This window comes from Solanum tuberosum, unplaced genomic scaffold (assembly GCF_000226075.1).
Source record: "Solanum tuberosum cultivar DM 1-3 516 R44 unplaced genomic scaffold, SolTub_3.0 scf00244, whole genome shotgun sequence".
In the NCBI taxonomy this organism is placed as follows: Eukaryota; Viridiplantae; Streptophyta; class Magnoliopsida; order Solanales; family Solanaceae; genus Solanum; species Solanum tuberosum.
In genome coordinates this window covers 127,713-147,531 of record NW_006239181.1, presented here as the reverse complement: position 1 = coordinate 147,531, position 19,819 = coordinate 127,713, and the positions used below count along the sequence as shown (strand labels likewise).

General features: G+C 35.2%; 3 protein-coding genes across 3 annotated transcripts; all 3 read left to right on the top strand.

Moving 5' to 3' along the window:
- Positions 1-193: 193 nt before the first annotated feature.
- Positions 194-8,089, top strand: LOC102585643 (kinesin-like protein KIF19). The gene is made up of 16 exons (XM_006357686.2): positions 194-729; positions 832-903; positions 1,025-1,141; positions 1,290-1,378; positions 2,060-2,204; positions 2,290-2,385; positions 3,019-3,110; positions 3,451-3,552; positions 3,638-3,784; positions 3,859-4,009; positions 5,161-5,223; positions 5,306-5,542; positions 6,011-6,115; positions 6,197-6,310; positions 6,617-7,201; positions 7,371-8,089. Exons 1-16 carry the CDS (start codon positions 682-684, stop codon positions 7,662-7,664), a joined length of 2,457 nt encoding a protein of 818 aa, XP_006357748.1. The 5' UTR covers positions 194-681; the 3' UTR covers positions 7,665-8,089.
- A 527-nt stretch (positions 8,090-8,616) lies between these two features.
- On the top strand, positions 8,617-15,059 carry LOC102585307 (COMPASS-like H3K4 histone methylase component WDR5A). The gene is made up of 2 exons (XM_006357685.2): positions 8,617-9,547; positions 14,573-15,059. Exons 1-2 carry the CDS (start codon positions 8,897-8,899, stop codon positions 14,864-14,866), a joined length of 945 nt encoding a protein of 314 aa, XP_006357747.1. The 5' UTR covers positions 8,617-8,896; the 3' UTR covers positions 14,867-15,059.
- A 1,207-nt stretch (positions 15,060-16,266) lies between these two features.
- LOC102584980 (transcription factor bHLH18-like) lies at positions 16,267-18,641 on the top strand. The gene is made up of 4 exons (XM_006357684.2): positions 16,267-16,435; positions 16,516-17,061; positions 17,781-18,155; positions 18,359-18,641. Exons 1-4 carry the CDS (start codon positions 16,397-16,399, stop codon positions 18,440-18,442), a joined length of 1,044 nt encoding a protein of 347 aa, XP_006357746.1. The 5' UTR covers positions 16,267-16,396; the 3' UTR covers positions 18,443-18,641.
- Positions 18,642-19,819: the final 1,178 nt, after the last annotated feature.

Sequence of the window (19,819 nt, the reverse complement as noted above, 5' to 3'; positions counted from 1 at the left end):
ACTCAAGGTAAAACCCATAACCATATTTAATGAAATCTACAACATAAAAAAAAGGGAATTCATTTACTGCCCTCCACTAATAGTTTGTTGTACATTTCTGAATTTATATTTATCACAACACGTTACTTCATAGTTAATATTTCGAAAGTCAATTAAATTAAATATTTTAATATGAGTTATCAAAATTTAAAACTTCCGTGTCCATTGATACGGATTATATTTGGCGTGGTGGTCACCTCCAGTTCCCTCATAAATAAATTTACTGTTTCAAAGATATAAGTAACGATTTTCGGGAGATTAAAAAACATTCATTTTCTTTAATCTCGAGGAAACCCCTCCAATTTTCCCTTCTGCTCTTTGTCCCCAGTCATCTGCATATACAGATATTTTCCGTTTCGGTTCTCGAGAATTTTTCATTTCCCTTTGATGAAATCTGGTTGTTTGTGTCTATTAATTGTTTGAACGAACTGCGGTTACCGATTTGGCTGGAAACTGTATTTGATTTGATTATCGAAGCATTTTTACTTGGCGAAGCGCCAGAAATTTCTGTGAACTAGAAGTAGTAGTTCGTCGTCAGAATTCAAATTAGAAAATAGGTCTGAAAATTGAAAAAAAAATTCCTCTTCTGGTTGCTAAATACTCAAACCTTTAGTGAAGTTTTGAGGCAAATGTTCGTCAAATATGCCAAGCATTAGAGCTCCAGCTGCAAGGAAAGCCACTACCCTTTCGGTAACGTTTCTATTCAGGACTGCTTTAGCATCACATGTTCTGTATGTTTATCCAACTTTTGATGTGTATTTTGCTTTGTCTGTATCATTCTGGTGGATGTAGGTAGCAGTGAAATGTAGGCCATTGACGGATAGAGAAGGAGGCCGCGATATAGTTAGAGTAAACAATGATAAGGTAATTGTGGAGTTGATTTTTCTACTGTTCTATATGAAAAGCATTGTATATTCATTGTGGAGTTGATTGATTAACCCGAGCATTAAATTTTGGTAATTCATGACAACAATGATGAATATAGGAGGTTGTTATTCTGGATCCTGACCTGTCAAAGGATTACTTAGATCGCATACAGAATCGTAGCAAAGAACGAAGATATGCTTTTGATTATGCATTTGGACCTAAATCTACAAATTTGGCAAGTATTTCATATTATCCTTGTTAGTATTTTTTTTTCTAGACTTTGCTTCCCTTGAGTTTTTATCATCTCCTTCATGTATGCATGATGCCAATATATGTCTTTGCATCTGATGTCGTTAATTAAACTCTGATGCTGTAAACCTCAGGGCGTCTATGAGAGAAGTATTCAGTCTACAATTGCTGGGGTTATTCAAGGCCTGAATGCAACTGTCTTTGCTTATGGCTCAACAGGCAGGTATATACAACATTGGATTAAGAACATCTGACCTCTCTGTGGTTTTTGAACCTTTATGATTAATCTCCTGGGGTTGGAATATTGGTCTAATACCCTGTCATGATATGGAATTTTTAAAAACTGCTAAACTAACCATGTATTAGCATCAAGTACCACTGGTATGATCTTCCTTCAACAACATGGTGAGTGGCTAAAGTTGAGATGCAAAATGCTACAACAATGATCATTTTGAATACAATGAGAAACTTGATACGTTAATGGCACTGGAAGATTGGTGTGGATCAAAGAAATTAAATGAAAAGCAGAGATTGGTTAATAAAGGTGTATTTTGTTGCGAAGTTGAATGGAAGTCATAGACATTTTGTTATTTTTAGGCTTCCATTCAGGCCATATCAGTGATCTTCTCATATAAAAATTTAAAAGAGTTATTCCTGTGTTTGCTTGTCCCTAAATATACACTTCTCTACTGATTTTAAGAAAAGACAACTTATTGGGTTTTAGCTGGGCTAATAAGAACATCACTTGTGGGGTTTATTTAAACATAGTGAAATTATTATCTTGTCTTCCTTTTCTTATTTTCTTCTTGTACTTTTATCTTTTTGTTTTTCCTATTCTAGTTGGAGGGGCTTGGAGTGCTTCTATAAGATAATCTTAATATTGAACAAGTGTTTGTATTTTCAGTGGAAAAACATATACAATGGTTGGAACTAAAGATGACCCTGGACTTATGGTTCTGAGTCTTAACACTATATTCAATCGTATCAAGAATAACAAAAGCTCTGACGTGTTTCAAGTTACTTGCTCCTACCTTGAAGTCTATAATGAGGTCTGATGTCTTTTGCATGGAATAATCAGTTCTAGATTGAAGTGATCTAGGCTATGTTTTTGACATCTAAATATGTTATAAGCAGGTAATCTATGACTTACTTGAGAAGTCATCGGGTCACTTGGAGCTCAGAGAGGATCCAGAGCAAGGAATAGTGGTTCCTGGCCTTAGATGTATCAAGGTTCGTCCCTTTATTATTTTTTTGTACTTTTATCTTTTTGAGGGAATGCCACATTTTAGATGGTTGGACTTAGCATCTGTCTGGAAACAACCTCTCTACCCTACAAAGGTAGGGGTAAGGTGTGAGTACATCCTACCCTCCACGTACCTCACTTGTGGGATTACACTGGGCATGGGCATGTTGTTGTTGTTGGACTTCACATCTGTGGTCAAGGTTTATTTTTGGTTTAATTAAAGAACTCCCTCAAAATCAATAGCTTTATGAAGTCCCAATGGATTTCACATCTTAAAGTGGCAGTGCGTATTCATGATATTCTTCTCTTGATGCCTTTGAGATGCTGTCCATCAAGTTTTTTAATACCTAGGCGATGAAAGTATGTAACAACAATCTGCTTCATACTTCTTAACACAAGTTTCTCTAGCTTTCCAGTTAGTTTTAGGTCTGACGTGAAAAGATATACTTTCTGCAGTTGTGATGCTCTCCTCATCTGTTGATTTGGCTATTTTGTCTTCTCACTTGTTCTTTGGCCTCACCGTTTCTTTAGATAATGACTATTTACGTTTTGATTACTTTGCTCTACTCTAGTGGTACAAGATCCTTTCCTGTTGTTCTTGACCCTGTTACTTGCAATAGGTTAATTCAGCTGATAAAATCCTTGAGCTTTTAAATTTGGGGAACAGCAGGCGAAAAACAGAAAGCACAGAGGTCAATGAAACTTCATCACGGTGAGTAACCATGACTTTGTTAATGTTCTATCCTAGGTTCCCTCAAATTCTGTTTAGCTTTCTACAGCAAACTGAAATATATTTTCTCTTTTACTTTTTTATGATTCCTTGGGAAAGAAGACTTAGATACAGACTTCTTATATCCTCTACAGTCATAAAAGTGAATCTTACCATTGTTTATCAGGCATGAAACACTGATAACGATTACAGCTAAAGAAAAGGGGGTGGTTCTTGATAACTCTGTTTTTTGCTACAAGATGAAGAAAAACCTACAACTAGCTCAATTTCGTGGTCACCACACCTTGTTAATGGTATGGAAATACTGATATTTTCTGAGCAGTTCTCATGCAGTGTTGGAGATTTCTGTGACTAGGAAACAGAGAGACAAATACTCTAATCAGGTTATAAGAGGAAAACTGTCACTTGTGGATCTTGCTGGAAGGTCTGCCCAATATTTCCTTCTTTCTTCTTCTTTTCCTGCATGAGCAAAACGTAGGTGATAGTTATCTGTGAAACTTTTGCTACAGTGAACGAGCTTGTGAAACAAATAGTGGAGGTCAAAAGTTGAGAGATGGTGCAAACATTAATCGATCTCTTCTTGCTTTGGCAAACTGCATAAATGCTTTGGGGAAACAACAGAAGAAGGGGCTAGCTTATGTTCCTTACCGCAACAGGTGTTTGAATGGTTGTTATGTTGGCGGTGAATCTTTTTCCTAATGCTAACTAGTTTAGTTGATTCTTTTTGCAGTAAATTGACACGAATTCTGAAAGATGGTCTGAGTGGTAATTCTCAAACAATAATGATTGCCACCATATCACCAGCTGTCAGCCAGTATCACCATACTGTGAATACCTTAAAGTATGCTGACAGAGCGAAGGAAATTAAGACACACATTCAGGTTAGAGTCCAATATAATATACTAGTCTCACAAAGGACACTAGAATCTTATTAGAAGAAGATACACAGGTCTGATTGTGATGTTCAATGCATTACATAGTTAAAAGTCGGACCCATTTTTTTATTATGATGATCTTCCCATGGTAGAAAGAAAAACACTCTTCATTTGTTAATTATTTTTTAAGGTGCAGTGATTAGCACGTTGTAATAAAGAAGTAATATCTACAGTTACCCTTGGATAGAGAATGGATGGGTGAAAGGTAGTGCAACAAGAAAAGTAAAATTGAATAGGTGACTCATCTGATGTTTATCCAATGAAATGAATGCATTAAGATGGCTTGACTCTTGAGTGTATTAAAGAAGGCCTTGTGTTCCAGTATTGCAAAGGAATGATTCTAATTGCAGTTACTAATGAGAATCGTTGACAAAGAAGGATGGAGCAGATAAGAAGAGTTTTAAAAGAATAAATTGAATTTTAGTCCTTAATGGTTTGCCTAGTACTGAAAAAGTTAACTGCATCACCAGATTCATGTAGCTGTCCTTCTGGTGAAGGGTCATCTGAGGGTTGTGGTAAGGGTAGAGGTTGCATGCGGCTGACTTCCTTTTAAATCCACTTTGTTCTTGTGATGTTTTGGTATGATCATTAGATTTGCTTACTGGTACGGCCCAATCCTCTGTGTGACTTATGGTTTAAGCGTTGACATCCAACTGAGAAACTCTTCTATTTGCCTTTTGTCCCAGTAACTAATCAGGAATCAGGATAATGACTGAATTGTTTCATTATGAGCCTATTGTCGATCACAATGCTGAAACTACTTTGGGTATTCTAATTTGCAATTCAGGACGTGTAGTACTTGATTCGTCTTGGTTTCAACTTGGAATTTGTTTGGGATAAATCACCATATTCTCTACACAAATTTACACTTGAGCTTTACTCTTAAATTTTCTATGCAATGTGATTTGTGTTGCCTTTCCAAATTTCATCCTTTCACTGGAGCTGTTTGTTTGTTTCATTGCCTTGATCTGTCATTAATTTTCCAAAAAGAAGAAGAGATATTGATCTGTCATTCTGTTTGAGTTATCTTCACAAGTTAATACAAATTCCAGTAGGGGTTGCTCATCAGTTCTGATCTGCTTTGTTATGCTCTTCAGAAAAACATTGGAACAATCAATACTCACGTTTCAGATTACCAACGGATGATCGATAGCCTTCAAGTAAGCAAGTTGACATTTTTAGCAGTTTTTGTCTGGACATTACAAAGTCATGCATGTTTAGGAGAGCTGCTTTTCCTTGTAGATTGAGGTTAGCCAGTTGAGGAAGGAATTAGCTGACAAAGAAACACAACTAATTGCCAAGCCTACTGAAAAAGCGTCAGATGACGAGCTTTCTTGGCTGGACACGTTGAGCCATGAAACCAGTGAAAATGTCCAGGAGAGGATAAATTTACAAAAGGCCTTGTTTGAGATAGAGGAGATGAACATTAGCAACCATAATGAACTCCAAAATCTTGATGATGCAATTGCAAAACAACAGGTTAAGTATCATTGTGTTCTTAACTTGATCAAAATCTAAGAACCATCTATTTGCCAAACATCTATATGCTTCTCTCTGGCACTTAACATGTGTTACCCACCCCAAGCATTTACCTATCTTGCACACAACGATTTGTATTTGTTAAATCAGTAGCCGCAATTTCTTGTTAAGTTTCTATTACATGTCTAGTGCTCCCTATGGTACGAATGCACTACAACTGTTTGAATGGTCTCTTCCCTAAGGTCAGTCTACTCTGATTTTGGAAGTAGAGCGTGTAGTCATTTGCTTCTATTTCATTCCTTCATTTCTTGTCTGATCCATGGCGCTTCATAATTTTGCTATTCAATCCCTAAAGATCACTAGTGTTGTCTTGTCTTTCTCCTTCTGTATGACTTTTTGTTGAAGATCCCATATTATATGACGAAGTTCAAGAATGTTTTTCTTGTTGGGTATTTCCTCAATTTTCAGGCTGTTGAAAAGGGTGGGGCAGTCGTGCGAGCTCTTAGAGCAAGACGTCAAGTCATTCTTGATAATATTCGCGACAATGATGAGCTCAGTAACAATTATCTGAAGGTGGCTAAGTACTACTGATGTAGGTTATATTATCCAATCTCTGCTTTTCTCTTAACACATCTGGAGTTGTAAATTGCGCAGGAAATTGAAGCAAATGAGAAGCGAAGGTGTGAACTCCAAGCTATGATTGATGAAGCTATTAGCAATAATGGAAACAAGACTTACTTGAGAGTTCTGAGTCAATACAGGCTTCTGGTAAACACATACTATTATTTTTGTTCTTTTTGCTTAATCCCACCAAAGAAGATATATCAATTATCAAGTTCAGTTTCAGAAAAAAAGATGCATCAATTATCCGGTTTTACCTTTCCACCACAAGATGCATTATGTTCTCTCCAATTTTCCTTTCCATGTTTCCACTCATTGGTCTGCTGCCTCCTAGTATTGGGAAGCCTGAAGCCCAATGAAAACAATTATTTTTTATGTAGAATTGCATATGGTAAGTTTGTCTGAATATTGGTATATTATTTGAACCTCACTTGTTTACTGAAATACATGTAGGGAATTGCTAATACTGAGCTTCAGCTTGAAATAGCGATGAGAGATCAAATAATTCACAATCAAAGGGAAACACAAAAGAATCTGTGGAGTTTACTCCTTAGTTTAGGCCTTGATGAAAAGCAGATAACGGATCTTGCCCTTAAACAGGGAATAACTATTGAAGACTGGACAATGACTGCCCAAATTCAATTATCTGATAGAAGACAGTCGCCAAACACAGGAAGTGGAACATATACTACCTTATCTTCCTCTCCACCAACTTTTCAACTTGGTGCTAACGTGCCACTTGAACAATACTTCTGTTCTACGCCAATTTCATTGAGAAATCGGAGACCACCACTTATCCATTGCAGAGATGAAGACCACAGTTCTTATTATTTGCATGACTACTCCCCATCAGAAAATATGACACTGAACGAAGGCGAAAGTTGTTTCAAAGATGGGACTTCACTTCATGAAGTTCCTAATAGGCATCCTCTTGAGTTTTGCAGTTCGTATGCACCGACAAGAAACCAATTTTCTTCATGCAGTGAGAGTGGCATGTCAGTGACCCCCTCCCATGTGGATTTCAGGCAGCAGCAGATGGTATTCCTTCAAACTAATCATTCTGAATTCCCCTGTATTGAAGACTTGGACAATTTTTATTAGGACACACTTCCTCCCTCCTTGTATTTTAGCTACTGTGCCTTTCAATGTTCTTTTTCTCCTGTTTCCTTTTTGGTTTATACATTTAACTCTTTTATCTCACTTATAGGATGTCCAGTCAAGCTCTATCAGGCAGCAAATACGGCCAAGCTGCCATGCAGATATAAGTAACACCGATTACTTTCACCATGGAATTACGATGGTTCATAGGGTATCAAGGCATGGTCGGTTTCACAGTAGCCCCTTAACCCAGAACTTTGCCTCACTCAACTCTAATCATGTGCGTCCAAAACTTGGGCAATTTAACCTGCAAGATATGCAGGTGCTTCCTTCCTGTGATACAACCAAGAAAGTTTCATTAAGTTCCAATAGCCGTGAAGCTCAGCCACCAAGATTTGCTTAAACAGTCTATTCTTTCATTTGATTCTTTTTTTCAATTTGCCCCTCCAATTGTACATAATATAGTATTTAGAGGTTTTATTGTCATTTAGTGGATCCAGTAGTTGGCATAGATTATTCAATGAATTCGAGTCTTATAACAAGGTAAAGACTAAAGAATGTAGTTGTGCTGCTGCTGCAGCCTGCAGTGGAGTGCACTGCATACTTCAGTAGTGTGAGCTTTTGGAAGTTGCCGGCAGTTGATGAAGCAGTTAAACGTGACGTGAGTCATAGAGTCCAAATTTTCTGTAAGCTCTTGGAGAACTCACAATGACTTGCTAAATCGGTGCTGCTTTTGAGTTCTGCTACTCATATCTATGTATTATCACAACAAAGAAAAAAAGATGTTTTTTCACTGTATAGTAACACGAGTGTTTTTCCTTTAGACCATGATGGTGTGAATATAAAATCTTTAGTGTCAGGTTCAAGTAAGTCCATATTTGCTTCGGGATGTGAGGAGCTGATGTGTCATAGTACCAAAATTCAAAAGCAAATTAATGTTTAAAATTATCTGAATTAGATACTACCTTTTTTCAAGTATGTACGTAGAATTCTCCCATTCTTTTTTCTTTTCTTTCAATTTTTTTAATTCAATTAAAACTGATAAGTCGGAGTAATGTGTAATTTGCTAGTATCGGAGATTGAAGTTGACTCATTCGAGATAATCAACATAATATTGAAAAATTCAGTCACTACTCTCGCATGGTTGATAGTACTTGATAATTGCATGTTGCTGTTAACTGCGCTGTTTGAAGTTTACAAAAGAAATCAAGTCAGTAAATGATAAAGCTTGCTAAAGTTAGACACCGGATAAATAATTTTGTAAAATTAAGTTTATTTTGATTCCCCCACCATATGTATGCACTCTAGAAAGGTGTAATACGAAAAGAAAAAAAAAAGATCCAAGGGATAAAAGGAGTGAGCAATGTGTACGTTGGAACGTGAATTCGAATTTAATCAAGAATATCACATCTGAAAACCAAAAAAAAATGAAAAAAACATAACTCGTATCTCGCTTCTCACACCATTTATACGGAAGGAAACAAGAAACCAGAGAGACAGACAGCTAAGCTTGATATTTCAGATTCCTCTGATGTAAAACAGTCGCTAAAGTTTGGCATTCTTCCTCCAGTTCGTTAAACCTCTGAAAAACCCTACTCCATTTTTTTGGCATTCTGAAAGTAATTAACACCCTCCATGGCTTCCCCTACCGAGACTTCAGAATCTTTCAAACCCTACGAGCTTAAATTCACTCTCTCCGGCCACAAACGCGCTATCTCCAGCGTCAAATTCTCCGACGATGGCAAAATCCTAGCCACCTCCTCCGCCGATAAAACTGCCCGAACATGGGATGTCTCCGACGGATCCCTTCTTCACGAATTCCTAGGTCACGAACAGGGTATCTCCGATGTTGCCTTCTCCTCCGACGGCCGTCACCTAGTTACTGCCTCCGATGACAAAACTGTACGATTATGGGACGTTTCCACCGGTTCCCATATCAAAACCCTTACAGGTCACACAAATTATGTTTTTTGTGTTAACTTCAATCCCCAAGCTAATATGTTGGTTTCTGGGTCGTTCGATGAGACGGTTAGGTTATGGGATGTGAAGACTGGGAAGTGTCTCAAGGTGCTGCCGGCGCATTCCGATCCTGTGACGGCTGTGAATTTTAATCGGGATGGTTCGTTGATTGTGTCAAGCAGCTATGATGGGTTGTGCAGAATTTGGGATGCTTCAACCGGGCATTGTATGAAGACCATTATTGATGATGAAAACCCACCTGTGAGCTTCGTCAAGTTCTCGCCCAATGGCAAATTTATACTCGTTGGCACTTTGGATAATTCTCTGGTAAGTTTCTGTTTTTTATTGCTGTTTCTTGATTTTTTTAATTTTGCTTTTCTTTTATGTGTTCTATCCAGTGAGCAATTTATATTCCTATTGCTTCTACACACTGGATTTTGGCTGCCAGTTGCGAAAGCAGAACTTCCCTTTTCCTCCGTTTTTTCTTTTAGTTGAATAAGATGTAAAGGTTGAGTTTTGGTAGATTTTGTTTGAAAAAATGTAGCTTTTGGCGAAGTTACTCTAAGGAGGTTCTTCTGAGGTGCATTACACAAGTGCTTTGTCCACTTTAGATAGCTGTTTTCTTTTCTTATTTTCCGTGGAGTCGAAATTGGTTTTACGGGCATGTAGGAATTCAGAGACACTGTAAAGATAGTTCTGTAGGATTCCTCATAATATGAATGTTCATGTTACTCGATTTGATCATCAAAGTTGGTGTCTTTACTGTTTTGAACTGATTAAGTCAAAAGAGCTCTGGAGTTTCATGTTGTGTAGAACGTCAGGTTTGATGATAAAAAAATTATAGTGCATTTGTCTATCAAGTGCTTCAGTCGCAGCATATGGTTTCTTGTGTGCTTTTCGGTGGAGTTGGAACTACTGTTATGGGCAAGTCTTGAGAGTTGAGCATAATGTATCTAATCGTGTTCATTTAGCAGATGTAAATTGATCCAACATAGACATAAGACATGCCCAAGTTTTCTAAGATATTTATGTTATCTTATTTCTTATTTAAGGGACTGAGATTATCCATCTAATTCTTCTTTCCAAAAGGAAATACTAAAAGCGATGAAACTGGAAAGAGAAACTAGGACTAGGGTAGCAAATCCAATCCAAAAAGATATTAACAGGTTCGGCGAGTGTCAAAATGTTTACTGGTCAGAATGGGCTATGGCAAATTAAACTGTCCAAAAAGACTGCTCAGATTGGGCTAGGCTGAGTCGCCCAAATCAACCTGTGAAGGCTGCTGCTTAAATTGGTCTCGTCCTCCTGATTCCCCACTTTTTTTTCGGATGTCCAGCAAAACTACTTGCAATCTCTCTGACAAATTCTTCACATTTCCTCTTAAGGGATAAAGTTGAGATGTAAGTTACATGTTCCCATCATAAGCATTCTGTGTTGAAACAGACGTCAACTGCTTACTACTTCTGAGATCTCTTTCCTTACTCTAAACTGGCTAATCTTTTTTTGGAACCATAGACTTCTCAATGGGTTCTATCTTTTTAGTTAGAAATATGAAACATCAAAGTTAGATTTTTGCTAATGTGTCAGTAAACCCAATGCTATCCCCAGTGGTTTTTGCTTTTTCACGTGGTTTTGAATAATTTTGATATGTTGACCAACCCTGGAATTTGAGCAATACTGTGGATTTAGAAATTGTTGTAAACTGGATTGGTTCCTCTTTGTAGTTATGCTTTAATCCAACTTTGGGGATCATTTGGAAGGTTCTTAATACTACTTTGATTTGTTGGAGTTGGTATTAAGTTCTTGAGTTATCTAAGAATGTTTCAATATATAGCATGAAGGGGTACTTCACCGGATTAATCGATGAACTTTTTGTTCTGTACGATTATGGAAGTGCTATGCAGACATCTCTCAGTACCTCCGCCTATCACACCCCAAGTTTCTAGATAGGATGAAGCTGGTATGCCTAGATCTTCACGAAAGGGTTGGTTATACAAGCTTCATTGTGTATTTGTTGGGAACCACCAACAGATTTGTCAATGTTCCATTCTAGTTTTCTCCAAAAGGGAGTTTAGTTGGAGGACTCTTTATTAATTGTTCAATTCTAAAGTTTCCTCCTCATGCTTTTGGCTCTTCCCCATCAAAATTTGTAACCTAAGCCCCAAGATATATCCTGGAGTATCAAAGAGTTCTACATTTTGTAATATCAGTATCTGCATCCATGATCCATGTATATTCAAGAGCTTTATTTATGTTTCTGGTTCTTTTTTCTTTTCCCCTTTATATTTTAGTAAAAGAAGGAATAAGGGATGCCCTGCTCATATCAAACTTGTGGGATCTAGTGTATGATTTCTTTTTGGGAAATGGCTTGGTGTGTAACCAATATCCGACATCAAAACCTTAGCAGAATAGTGAATTTTTGCATCCAGGAGGCCTCTTCTTTTCTCTCTCATTGAATAATGATCTTATATTCACCTAGCAGAAAACAGCAATCAGTTTCTTTAGAGTGGAAAAGGCTGCAAATGCATTTATAAAACGAAAAGAAAAACTGCTTTAAATGGCCATTCTTTACTTTTTCATTTTCTGCAAGCATGTTAGTCTGTATCATCTGATCTGTTTGTATGACTTATGTTATATCAACTAGTTTCTATGTATGTGCCTCACACTTAGATTTTCGGTTGATTATTTATATGAAAGAACTAAAGTTAAATTTGTTAAAACAATTATACAAGAAGGAAAACTCATTGTAAAGTAATTGGCATGATAAAAATACAATAATCTTTAAAAATCAATATTATTGAAGTATCATAATACATAGTAGTTCAAAATGATTGAACATCATATTAAAAGCATGCTTTAAAGATCAATCAATTCTACTTTAGGGAAACTGGTGTTGTAATTATGAATTTATTAAATTCGTCATTTATGCCCTTTACAATATACAATTCATACAATCCAAAGTATGTATTCTAGTCGCTTGTTTTTTACAGGCATATCCTCAAGTAAGAGTAATGCATGACTATAAAGTTATAACCTATATTCCCTAAGGTAAGATATAAAGTAATCCAGCTTTGGACATAAGGTCTTTTATAGGCAGTTGATTTAGTTGAACCATATCAATTAGTATCAATGTGGAATATGAGAGAGAAGAGGTTCTACGAATAAATATTGCATCAATTTAAGCGTAAATTTGATTGTTCTCTCTCTCCCCCCTTAGTGTTTGGAAAGCGAGAAGCTCGAAAAATTGACTAGGGTTTGCTTCACCGAAGCGAGAAGCGAAGCGCACACTTTTTTTCAATTGAAGCGCAGTTTAATACAATAATAAAAAATATTAAATTTGCATAGTTTAGTAACCAAGATATGAAACAAGTCTTTCAATTTTTTGATTAGTAAATAATAGATACTAGAATTAGAAAAAAAAAGCTATAGATTTTTACTACAATCACAAACAAAATAATAAATGAATATTTGCAAACTGCAACAAACAGGAAAAGCTAAAAATAGTTTCTTGTTTGCTGTAGCTTACAAATATTTAGTTTATTTTGTTGTTTGTGATTGTAGTGAGAATCTGTATCTTTTTTATTCTAGTACTCTATTATTTACTTTTTAGTTTAAAAATTGAAAGATTTGCTTAATATGTTGTTTCTATTGAGTTCTTGGTGATTTCTTTGCACAATATTTTTTATTATTATATTAAACTATGCTTTCATTGAAAAAAGTGTGTGCTTCGCTTCTCGATTCGGTGGAGTGAGCCCTTTTTTCAGCTTCTAGTTTTCCAAAACACTCAAGCTGAAATTTTGTGCATGCAACAATAGTTGATAGAATACCTATACATTAATAAAAGATATTAAAATTGAATCAAGCATCCAACATTACGTGCTTACCCAAAACCCAATAAATTAGTGCTAAAACCACCATACGATCATTATTATATGTAACTAAGAAACAAAAATACCTATACTCAAAACTCCAACAAAACCTTGGCCCTCGTTACCCAAGCACAATCAATGAGAAGATACTTCGTGTGTGTTGCAAGTCTGCAATTATTAAGTTTAGGTATCCCTTTAAGTAGGTAGTAAGAGGTGGTTGAAATTATGTGTTATGATCCCTGTGAAATTTGTATGGCTATGGAACTTAACAATGAGGAAACCTGATTCAGATTAGAATCCCATATAAGTTAAAATATTAATTTGGGAAAGCTTTCAATGTTACAGTTTTATCCACATGTGGTATCATATTTTGATGAAATATTTTATTTTTTAAAGGGCATTAAAGTTTTAGCATCATTTTAGGGATACTTTTGTTGATCAACATTTAGCGTATTAACATTTGTGCTTTTAGGGATATTTTTGAAGAATGTATATATATATATATATATTGATATGGATAAAAAATTAACCGACGAGCCAAGTCAAGAAGACACAAAGTAAGGCAATGATGAACTTGATGCACATTCTTATTTTTGTTCTATGTTCAGTGTAGTTCTTTGCAGAGAGCGTTGTCCTTTAAGTTGGGTTCCTTTTCTTGTCGATCCCCTGAACTATATATCTCGATAGAGTTTCTTTTTGTTGTGCACGGTAATAGCCTAAAAACTTATCTATTTTTTTAGTGAAAGAAAACATCAGATGAGCTTTTCAGTTTCACCCTGCTTTTCTAGTCATCTTGGAAATGTGGGTTGGAGTCATGTAGTCAAGCTTTGTTTGATTCTAATTTCTCTATGACCTCTGATATGTGAATCCATCTCAAGTTTTTGTCAATCTGCAGAAGATATATACTTTGGCCCTTAGGACATGCTCTTTTGATTTATATACAACTTGTGGTCTTTTCTGTTGGTCACGTGCACCTTCAGAAATTTAACTGCTACCAACAGTGAATTTGTTGTGCAAAAAATTGTCACGGTGCTTTAAGGATTGTCAGTCTCTTTAGTCTTAAAATAGTTTCCTCTCTCCCACTCAAAAAAAAAGAAGAAAAGTCCATCATCCATTTCTTTTCAATGTCCAGTTTCCTGTAGTAATGAACCATTACGTTTTGGCAGATGTATTCCATGCGGTTTCCTAATAGTAATGCTGTTTTCTTACTAAGCTGATTGTACATTTTAGTATTGCTTAGATTTCACAATGAAGTAGGTGTAGTGTTTTACAAGTTCAATTGGTTCGGGAATGTGTCAGACTGTCAGTATATGTCTTTGTCTAGATTAATGCCCTCTGCAAACTTTCATTGTCTAGAAACTGCTACTTGACAACTTGTTTTCAAAGATGAAACGGAGACTGTTATTTAACGTGTTTAGTGATGGAGACTGCTAGTTAACGTGCTCAATGACCTTTGTATGCTTTTCTTTTCCTTGTTTTGCAGAGGCTTTGGAACTTCTCGACAGGAAAAGTTCTGAAAACTTACACGGACCATGTCAACTCAAAGTACTGCATTTCATCAACATTTTCCATAACAAATGGGAAGTATATCGTTAGTGGTTCTGAGGATAATTGTGTATATTTATGGGAACTCCAATCAAGGAAGATAGTTCAAAAATTGGAAGGCCATACTGATACTGTGATTTCTGTATCATGCAACCCCACTCAGAACATGATTGCTTCTGGTTCTCTTGGGAATGACAAGACTGTGAAGGTATGGACTCAGGGGGGAGACTAAGCATTCTTTTATTTATTCCAAAACATTTGTGCAGTTCAATTAGGTGATGTAGCAGAATTGCTGCATCTTTTCGGCTGTATCTTGTAGATTATGACAGTTGTCATTTTGAGGTTCTTTCAGCTTTTGTCTTAGTTATTGTATTTCAGGAATTTGCTTAAAACTAAATGAAAGTACTTCCATTTGGCGTTGACAGTCTGCATCTCGTATCAGATGTGCTTTTGTCGATCAGTAGAAATGCAATAGCATACGATGACTGAGGTGCTACGTTGCCAGGATTGCTATTTTAGGATTATGTTTGATGCTGTTTGTCTCTGGGATTCTGATTTTCTAATAATGTGGAGAATATTTCTAGTTGTTAAAACTTAAAATCCTTCATTATCTTTTAGTTAAAATCATGTACCTGTGCTTGTTGTTTGTAAATTGTGCATTTGTTATAGACTTGTTTGGTGATCCTTCTTCTTCCTCAATCTTGGTAAGGAGGGGTAAGTGATGTTCTGTATCCAACACTAATGTGGTTTAGGTTCAGTTGAGTCTGAGATTTGCAGTTTAATGATAACAACTTGATGGTACATCCAGTTTATGGGCATTCTCTACTTTTTACCCGAAATTATAGTTGGACATGTTATATAATTTTTATCTTTAGTTTAAGATCGATTTTATAGTTATAGACATGTCTACTGGTTCAAAAAGAGGATTAACTGCTGGCTCTCTCTTTAATGGTTGGCCGATCTCCACTTTGTTAGAATTCGTTTTTCACATTTTACATTTTCTAAGTATATATAGAGTTCCTTTTCCATATTTGAAATATTCAAATAAATTCCACTTGTACTGGTTAATAGTTTGGTACTCATTCTCTGATGCACTTTTTATTTTATTTTTTCACTCAAATTACTATTCATTTCCCTACCTTTTAGTATTTTATTTACTACAATGTTTTAACTTATATCACTCTCAGTTGGTGAAAACTGGTCACATAATTTTCTCGATGGGTACGACTAATCTATATTATAGTCGGCATGTGGCCCGTGTGGACTATGGAGTATGGACCTAAATAATTTCAAGGAATCTACAGCATTATTTTACTATCCCACGATAATTAAAAATTCGTTGATGTATAAGGATGGCTAAAACTTTAATCATTAAGCCACTGTCTGTTCAAGATTAAAAAAATAGAAAAATAGTACTATCAATTAAGTTTTCAAGGATTTGTCATATCTTCCAAAATCAATTTTGCTTTAGTTTATAGCACAATAATTAGGAAAACTTGACGGGCTTACGTGGTGCTAAATCAGAACTGAAATGATGATTTTTAACTTTAAAAAAAATGATGAACATTTCACTCGTGGCATATAAAATATTCAATATAAAAGTATTAACTACCTTTTCAGTTTGGTTGAAGACAAGTAACCCTATAACTTTTTGTCAATCAAAGATTCGATCTTCTCCTACGCCCAATATAATGCAAATACAATACACTAGTATCACGACACATTATAGCAAGTACCAAATTATCATCAACTGCACCTATTGATGGACAATTCATCGCTAAGTCAATGGTTTTCAAGAACGGTATGTACAAACATATTAAATCTTAGGATCATATATTATACGAAATAATATCTTAATTTGTTATACGATTTAATTTGCAGGAAGAAGGTGTGTTCAACTCGAATAAAAACACTTCCATCGATGATTTCACCACTCAAAAATCCACAATCTCTGAAGATCAAGAGACTAGTGAACTGTCTATTACTCCAGATAGTACTCGTGCTAATTCACGTTCTTATTTTCATCAAGAAATTAGCAAAAGTAAATCGAAAATCACCCCTATGGAAAATTTCCCAATTGGTTCAAAGAGACCTGCAATTGATGATGATCATCAGCCCAAATTGAATAAGATCTCTTCATCTTCACATCGTTTTCTTTCTTTTAATAATAATATGGATTCAGTATTTCCTAGTCATCAAGGATGTAAAATAGAAGCTGTGGATGAGATGTATTTGTGTGATTCATCAGATCAGATGTTTTTTCCATATGTGAAATCGAACGGTTGTTACGATGTGAAGGATAAAGAAGGGGGGAAAAGAATTCCTTCAGTAGAATTACAACATCATATTATTGCTGAGAGGAAGCGCAGAGAGAAACTTAGCCAGAGGTTTGTCGCACTTTCAGCAATTCTTCCAAGCCTAAAAAAGGTAATCTCTTTTCTCATCAACTTCAATTTTACATACATGATACAAATTACTAATCCCTCCGTCCACTTTTATTAGTTCTGGTTTCTTTTTTTTAGAGTCAAACTATAAGAACTTTTACTACTAACATTTTACGACGTATTTTCATTGTATTGATATGCAAAAAATTGCCATATATGGTACTTTTCGTACAATTTTTGAATATCTAGATTTTTTGTTTAAAATATTGAATTAATGCAATCTAATTTAACTTTCAAAATTAGTCAAATTAACTTTCGAAAAACACAACATGACAATTAAAAGTGGATGAGATAGTACTACTTAATTATTTTTTTTTGGATAGTGCTGTGCACTAATGCAGTAAAATATTTACCTATTCAGATCACTTATAAGTTAATTATTACGTGTAAATCTTTATAATGGTTTTGGTAACTTGATGAAAATGATAAATTACTCTATTAAACTAAAAAAAAAAAAAAGTTTACATTTATATAACTTTAGTTCTTTATTTTATATTGGATTTTCGTTATACACATGGATAGCTCAACACATTTTTCTACCCTTAGGATTACTAATTTATCCCAATTAGTAGGTGGGATAAAATAATACTATCAAGTTGGAAGGAATAAGGCTAGATAATTAGGATTAAGATTGAGATTAAATTTATACTCTGTTTGGTTAAAGGTTTTAGCATTTGTTTAATTTGTGAATAATATTGGTAGGTGGACAAAGCTTCAATTCTTGAGCAAGCAATCAAACATGTGAAAGAGCTTAAAGAAAAAGTGCAACTATTGGAAGAAGAGAAAAAGAGTGGACCGTCCCAGCAGAATTCAGTTATGTTTGTGAATAAATCTAAGCTGGAAATAGAAGAGTACTCTTCATCTGAAGAAAACAATAATAATATTGGCAGCGATTTACGGGTAGATATTGAAGTAAGATATTCAGATAATAATGTATTGATCAGAATTACGTGTGCGCGGAGCAACGCCTTTGTGCTGAATATCCATAACGAAATAGAGAAGCTTCATCTTACCATTCTTCAAAGCTGTATGATGCCATTTGGGAAACAAGCAATTGATATCACACTAGTAGCTCAGGTAAACTACTTCAAAGTATATATTTTGTTAAATCATCTGTGAATATGTTATAACTTTTATACCTTCACAATATAGTAGTAAATTTTTAGGTTACCATCCCTAAAAAAGTGGGGTTAGCAATTACTAACTTCGAAAATAAGAACATTGATAGTATGTTGTTACACTAGTATGTACATAATCTATTTTAAATTCGATGCGCGCAGATGGATGAAAGTTTCTGCATGACACTAAAGGATGTTGCGAAGCATGTTCGAATGGTCACTGGGAGGTTGATGACCCAAGCTTAGCACTTTCTAAGGAAGTTGTAAAATTTGTAGCCTTTCTCAACAATCAGATAAGCTTGGAGAACCAACAGAGTTTTGGTTTGTTTTTAAGATGATGTTTATCTCCTAGGCAATTTCTACAAAGACTGCACTTATTAAAGTAAAAAAATATATCCTACATTATGTAAAGGTAGTTATGTGAGTGTGTTTATTTTAGTTTCCACCTGGTGTTCCAAGCTTATCATTGAGCCTGATTGGGTCCATATGAGGTGGCGCTCCTCTCACTAGGATTTTTTGTCATATTCAAAACTCGAACACGAGACGCTGACTAAGGGTGAATCAAACATAACTCAAAGACCTTTTTTTTAAAAAAAAAAAAAAAAAAACTTGAAAGAATGTCACGCTTGTCCTAAGAAGTCATAATTAATTGAGTTATGTGAGGATGCTCACATAACAAGTAGTAGCTAGTAATAGTAGTTATGTATGTATCATAAAGTACCATTTTTACTTCATTCGAAATTTCCGTATTGTAATTCTTCATTAGGTGTAATATTTGTTTCTACATTTTTGTTTTCTTTCGTCATCATAGTCAAACCATACACAAAATTAAAGAAGATCGGTGGAGCTAGGTGGGTTCGTGGGTTCGGACGAACCACTAGCTTTTCCGTTGATCCTATATTTTTACTAGAAAATTAAATAAACTATTAACTTGTGAACCCGAGTGGTAAAGAAGTGATCGTAAAACGCTAGAGCTGTGAGTTCGAACCCGCCTTAATCCGAACCATCCTCTCTTTTAGAACTCCAAACTCTTAATTCTAAATTCTAGCATCACCGCAAGAAGATCAAATAAAATTTATTGCTAAATTTTTATCATGTAGGACAGTCTTTAATTCCTTCATCACTCAAACTCAATGGGAGGAGGTAAAATAAAAAGTAAAGAATATAATAATAACTAAATTCCAAAATGTGCTCCTAGAGTTATACCAACAAAAATAATATATTTTAATTTACCCTCAAGAAATTCATGTTTTCTCCCAAACCACAATGTTCTGTGACAAGAACTGCCTGAAGTGTTGTTCCTTCATAGATTTTTTTTCTCCACTCCATCCAGATCATATTTAAATGACTAAAGTTGTCCCTTAGGAATATTAGAAATCCGTTCCCATTAGTTATTAAGTATACTAAAAATGGTTGTTCTCAAACACTTGTCATTTTATAATAGGGGAAAATTAATTATTTTTTCCAATTATTAATATATATTTTCTTAATGGGTGTGTAAAATGTTGTGTGGACAAATAAGTGGAAATGGAAGGTGTAGTAACTAGGTCCGACATTGAGAATACTAATTTCTCCGGCCTAAAATTATTGATGTTTTAGGCTTTGGCGTATAAATTAAGAAAT